The following is a 6,400-nucleotide window of genomic DNA, read 5'->3' on the forward strand; positions in this document are numbered from 1 at the left end:
GAACTACAGCAATACGCTCATTTGAAATAGCTATATTTCTATTAAAATAAGCTCTGACATATATGCCATAAAACGAGTGTCGTGTTATTCCGCATAACTTAAACGAGAACTTGAAATAAAAGATAATTGTGTTTTTAATTTTTATTTTATTTTGAAGCGTCACCGGATACAGTACATAGACCATGGCGGGCTTGATGCTAACGGTCGCGGTTCAGCTCCTATCCGCTAGGAGGAACAGGGAGGGATCCATGCCCAGTCCCAGCGTGGAGAAGGAAGCAGTCTGAGAGAGACCGCATCCCCACTCAAGACGGGTCTTTGGAGGAGAAGAAGAGGTCTTTCGGTTTTACTTCGAAGAGCTTCTTTACATGGGGACAAGAAATGACATCTACAGCGAGCGAAAGGAGGGCGTTTGCTCACAAAATCAACCGGTGAGCCCGCAACAGAAGTTATTGTCTGAACAGTTGAGCCGCTCGCTGCGCGTGAGAGTGACCCGCTGGACACACGGCTCACATAGCACAGTATGCTAGGATCTAAAATGTACCACTGCCCATAAACCGGTCTGTATAATCACAGCTGGACCTCCATGTCGTGAAAAGTAATGTTTATCGAAGCAGTGTGCGCTATATCGTTAGTGGTCAGAGGCTCTTTGAAGAGTATAGGAGCCTGTTTCGTGTGTACGTTAACGTAGCAGCAGAGCTTTGTCATCAACAATGATTGAGCTACTTAAGGATATTACATGTCAAGATGAGCGCTAATCCAGTGACCCAACCCCGCCAGTTTGGAAGTTACTGAGCATAGTAACACCGAGGGATACGCTGTACTCATTCTGAAATGTTACACAGTGACATTAACTGTTCTGTTTTGTTCTTGAGTCGTGTGAACGCCTCGCAGCATTGTAGCAACCTGTTTCCACATGTCGTAAACTGGTTTTCCCTCTTCACGCAAAGGTATACCGTTGGTAGTCTTCCACTGCATGCACTCTAATCTACTGTGTCTTATTCTACTGAATACATATTGATCCGATTCCAGGAGAAATCTATCAGGCATGTCACATCTGTCAACTGCCTCTTTTGAATAGCGTGCCTTAACAACACTAGTGTGTGTGTGTGTGTGTGTGTGTGTGTGTGTGTGTGTGTGTGTGTGTGTGTGTGTGTGTGTGTGTGTGTGTGTGCAGCCGAGGGCCTTCCCTTGATGCTATAGATTTATGTTTTTTTTCTGTAAATGGGGGGTCCTCCAAACCTTGATTTTTGTCCAGGGTTGTGCCTGTTTGTGTTTCACATTTTGACACCAAATCACCCTGTTGATGTCAGGTAGACGGGAGCAGCTTAGCCTTGCAGGATCAGCTGCTCAGCTTCTCCAGATAACTAACGGGATGAACATTCTCTCACCCCAGTGAAAACCTTCAGCACAGAGGTTATCCTAAACGTTTGGACTTTGGTTCTGTATATTACACTATTGGTAACCCGTCACTTTGTTTATATGCCCGTCAATAACATGTCCTTGAGAGATATTAGCTCCATCGAACAGTGCATTCCCGCTGCATTCCCCAAGTCCCGTCTGTCCTCTCCTCAGTGGGACCCAGACCATTGTTTAGTGCCGGATGCAGGAAAGGGAGGGAAGGGTTGTTCTGGTTATTGCCCTCGCAGTCGATAGCTTTCCTTTTTCCTGTTTTAGATGGAAGGCTGCAGAAAGTGTTTCCACGTCTTCTCTGGATGCAGAAACATGCAAAAAAGAAATGCTGTGTCGTCATCGTGGGGAAGTCTCGCTATTCCCTGGAGAAAGGAGCAGAGGTCGTGGCGCCTCTTTGCTGCCTTACTTACAGTCCATGTGTATTGATGGCACCAAGGCATGAACCGTAGCCATGTAATCATGAGGACCACAGTTTGGGAAATGTTGAAGCCTTTGCAGCTGTGTGTATATGAGAGAAACAGGCAGTTTTTTGCGGTTGTAGAGGAGCAGCTGCTTGCCGTCTCAGTGAGAGGATTGTTCCCCCCGCTTTGTCTCCTCTCTTTAAGCCTCCCGGTTGCCGTTAGTCCATGAAGGCCGTGGACAGAGCTCTGGCCCTGTGCCTGCTCCCTGGAGCCAGATCGCCACCTCTCTGTGAGATCCGCTTGAGCCCCCTTTCAGAACAGCTGCTGGCCTTCAGCATCCACCGCTAGTACCAGAAAACTTCTGCTTTGCAGTTTACACACAACATCTGCAAAGATTAAATGAGCAGCATACATTTGACAATAATTTTATTCATGCAACTTTCTGCAAAGAGGCCTAGTTTCTTTTGCAGTATTTTTAGTTTTTGGATTCTGAAGTGGGCCGTGCAAACATTGACATGATAATGAGATTTTTTTTGGATCCACCCAAATCAGTTTCTTCCTTTTTCCTTCATCTTGAGCAACTCCCCACATCTCGACCACTAACGGGAGTTCATGTGTGTCAACCTGTGCCTTTTGTTCTCCGTTAACTAGCCGACAAACCTTTTTGATTTCCTTCTCCTGCTCAGGACGGTGGCTGCAGAGGTCAGAAAACAAGTGTCCAGAGACTACGGCTCTCCTCAGCTGGCCAAGAAGCGAGGAGGCGCACACCAGCCGGTGAGTCACCTGGTGTTTAACCTGCCACACGAGGTGTAAAGCTCCAGTCAGCGGGGTCAGAAGGTGATGGGTGTAACTTGGTGAGCTAGGTTTAAGTTCAAACAGCAGAAGTGCAAATGAGTGTACTTTTTAATTAGCGTTGGCAGCGGGCATGAAGGGAGGAGCTTTTGAAACATGATATACCTGCTCTCGCTCACCTGTGTTGTTTAACAGCCAGGCAAGGCTTCTGCTTGGATGCTCATCCAAAATAGAGTAAGGGGGTAGTTACATAAGACGCCTTCCTTGTTTTGGAAAATCTCTGTTGTCCCGCTACACGGATGACCGGGGAGGTTTTGAACTAGTTCAGCAGGAGTTAAAGAATACTTCATGGACTCCACTGAAGCAGAAGCCAGACATAGACTGTTAACTCAGGGCAGTCTAGATGTTCTCCATAAGAGAGAGAGACGAGTGTAAATATAGCTAAGATAATGTGTTAAACTATAATTTATTTGGTGGTTTTACATTTGGTAAGTGACTGTTAGCAGTCAGGTCTGTGGCTTGTCTGCTGTAACATAAAGGAAAGTAAGTGCTTCCAGATTTGAAGAACTGAGAACTGAAAAGTGGAACCCGGTTCAACAGAGGGCTGATCACAGATCGACAAGAAAAGACTTCACGTATCTAAGTTAATGGCAATGCTCTCAGTAAACCTGATTCAAGAGGTGCTGGATTATTTACACACTATTATAATACGTGTATTATTAACATGATGTCAATATTTCATTTTGAAATATTACAGTTATAGCGAATGATGATCAACATCAAACTTACGCTTTAACATCTTCAAAGAGGACACATTATGCTAATCTTCAGGTTCATACGTGTATTTGGGGTTTCTGCTAGAGCTGGTTTACGTGCTTTAATGTAAAATAAATACACATTATGTTTCTCATACTCTGTTTAAATATGCCTGAAAGGCTCCGCTCTCTTTAGGAGGAGATGCTCAGATGGGGGTCGGGATATTCTAATGAGCCAAATCTGATCAGATCATCTAAGCAGCTCTCAAAAAACTGACCCGGTCCTCTTATTTCACAGTTTGTGGGTTTATTAGACACCCAAATGTATGTGTAAAAGTGAGTTGTTTTTATAATATGTCCTTTTTAATGCAGTTTCTGACACTGAGTTTAGTGAGAGGTACCACACACTTTCTTTTTAATTACTTGACATTGATTAATGTGTTTTCTGTGTTTTTGTATCGTGTATAAATGTCTAATATCCTGCATCTTGTCTGTCCTCATGGCATCCTGCCTCCTCTCACTGCTCCTCCTGAGTCCTCCTGATCCTCCTGATCAGATAACGACGCGTCATTACGGCCGTGTCACAGTCATTGGTACGTAATAGTCTCGTGTTGATTGACAGTTGCCCCTGACGGAGGTGGCTGAGCCGGTGGACTTTGAGGAGTATGTGAGCAGTCACGCTCCCGGGGTGGAGCCCGGCCCGCTCCGACAGCTCGTGGAGTTCCCCCAGGACGACCTGGAGCTCCTCCCGCTGGACAAAGAGTGCACTACACTGGAGCCCCCGCTGCCCGAGGAGGAAGAGTGAGTCCAGCCGCTAATGGCCGACGCAACCCTCGCACTGTAACGCTCGTCCCTCTGTGGTCCGTACACTACCACACGCACAGAGGATTTAACGCTACTGTAATGGAGGACAAACATCACTCCACATAGGAACAGAGCCTTTCTCTGTGCGACGCTGAACGAACATAAATATTAAACGCATGCTTTGCTCAATTATTCATGTGTTTCTCTGTGTAGCTCCCTGGATCCCAGAGTGAGAGACGCCTTGGCGGTCTACACAGATGACTGGCTCGTCATTCAAAGAAAGTAAGTGGTGTCAGCTGAATTAACCTAACATGTTCCGTCTCTTTTTAATAATGTGCACCACTTTTCCCTGTTCACGTGATTGACAGTTCCATTATTCCTGGGCCAACCCTTCTTTTTCTGATGTTCCGTAGATATCAGCGCTACAGCACCACATACACGCCTCACAACTCCGAGCGCCAGAGGGAGAGGCGGCGCGGCCTGGTCAAACAGACCTTTGAGCTGGACGAAGCTGCTGCTGCTGAGCGCCAGGACGAGCAGGTAGCTGATGTTCAGAGGACTCAGGGTTCATTAAACTAATCTACTGTACAAACAGCGTGGCCACGAGTGGAAGCGTGGAGGCCTCAGTATCATGTAATACCTGGACAAAGAGATGTGGAGAGTAGCCAGCAAATGGAGCTTGTGTCTCATTGGGATGGGCAAGACGGTATGAGGTCTGCTCAGAGAGTTGATCATATGGAGGATGAGTAATGGATAAATAGATACACCTTGCCCATTATCCATTACACAGTCTCTATATGAGTCATATTCAATGGGTAATAAGGTAATGGGATCTGTATCATATTGTCCCTGGGTTTCTAAAACATCTGCAGTGAGCACTTAAAGGTGACATCTTTCTCTGGAAGGAAGAAAAAGAAAACAACACATGATCTCACTCTCCGTCTCACTCTTCAGGATGACGCAAAGCGCCGCTCGGTCAGCCTTGACGAGACCCCTCGGGGCAGCTGGGCCTCCAGCATCTTTGACCTGAAGAATTCCTCCCCGGACGCTCTCCTGCCGTCCGTGCTGGAACGAGCAGCTGCAGAGGACATGGACCGCCGTAATACCGAGGCACGCCTGCAGGGGCGCCACGGTGACCTGCTGGGCCTGTACCCGGCCCCCGATGAGGTTTGTAGTGAACCGCCCTGCAGCTGCAGCTTGTTTCAGGGGCAGTTTGAGGTTTTGTGAGGTATCCATAGTCAGCGTTTAGCTTTTTTTTGTTACTGTGTGACTTTGGTTTTGTGAAAGGTTAGTTCTGATTCACCAAAGTGACACAGTGACACGCATAAGTACCATATACAACCCAACTTCAAAACACCCTAATTATCCTTTTTAAAGTAGTTAAGTTTCTGAAGATTTACCAAACTATGCAAGGTTTCTTGCAGCTCTGTAGAAATCCTTTCATTTTATGAAGTATAATATCAGGCTTAGTAATCTTGGGGGAAAATGAGCATTGATGCTACCACACAGTACGGGCCACATATTTAATGAGCGAGGTGATTACTAACTACTACTAACTGAAATGTGTTTAACAGCACAGAGTCATCGTAACTTAATCTCAGAGATCACTGCTCAAAGAACACTCGGTTGGTAGATGTCTTTGCCATTTGTTGAGCTCAGGGTAACATTATTGACTGTTCCCTTAAAGTGAATGTGTGTGAAGCTTCGGTTTGCTTTTCTCTCCTCTATGTTCTCTGTCTCTCTCTCTCTCTCTCTCTCTCTCTCTCTCTCTCTCTCTCTCTCTCTCTCTCTCTCTCTCTCTCTCTCTCTCTCTCTCTCTCTCTCTCCATCCTTCTTCCTTTATAACTGAGTACACACTGTCTCTCTCTGCCGCTACGTTGTCATGACATCTGTGTAAATGTTATGCTGGTGTGTGTGTATTGTACATGGCCTTTGTGTGTGTGTGTGTGTGTGTGTGTGTGTGTGTGTGTGTGTGTCAGGATGAAGCAGTAGAGAGATGCTCTGTCCCTGAAGTGCCCAAGGAACACTGTGGCCAGAGAATCATGGTTAAGTGTCTGTCTCTGAAGTGAGTAACATTTAGGAATATAATAACTGACATTTCTGTTTTAACGCTGTGATTTATTATTAGAAACACCCTTTTATTTTTTATGTTTTTCAGGTTTGAAATAGAAATTGAGCCGATATTTGGAACACTTGCTCTGTATGATGTCAAGGAGAAGAAAAAGGTATTTTTCTATT

The 6,400-nt window shown here is 45.7% G+C and overlaps 1 protein-coding gene across 3 annotated transcripts in view; it reads left to right on the forward strand.

The window, feature by feature from the left end:
- The first annotated feature begins 247 nt into the window (after positions 1–247).
- Positions 248–6,400, forward strand: part of dock6 (dedicator of cytokinesis 6) — a 28,002-nt gene continuing 21,849 nt past the window's right edge. For all 3 annotated transcript variants that reach the window (XM_068728065.1, XM_068728067.1, XM_068728068.1), the window contains exons 1-8: positions 248–428; positions 2,498–2,585; positions 3,981–4,159; positions 4,376–4,444; positions 4,576–4,702; positions 5,117–5,329; positions 6,142–6,227; positions 6,321–6,387. In XM_068728065.1, the coding sequence (XP_068584166.1) occupies positions 379–428; positions 2,498–2,585; positions 3,981–4,159; positions 4,376–4,444; positions 4,576–4,702; positions 5,117–5,329; positions 6,142–6,227; positions 6,321–6,387 (879 nt within the window). In that variant the 5' untranslated portion in view covers positions 248–378. The remainder of the gene's footprint in view (positions 429–2,497; positions 2,586–3,980; positions 4,160–4,375; positions 4,445–4,575; positions 4,703–5,116; positions 5,330–6,141; positions 6,228–6,320; positions 6,388–6,400) is intronic.

The sequence above is a fragment of the Cebidichthys violaceus genome, unplaced genomic scaffold, assembly GCF_023349555.1.
Source record: "Cebidichthys violaceus isolate CVI_PGR_0920_01 unplaced genomic scaffold, fCebVio1.0.p SCAF_40, whole genome shotgun sequence".
Classification (NCBI taxonomy): domain Eukaryota; kingdom Metazoa; phylum Chordata; class Actinopteri; order Perciformes; family Stichaeidae; genus Cebidichthys; species Cebidichthys violaceus.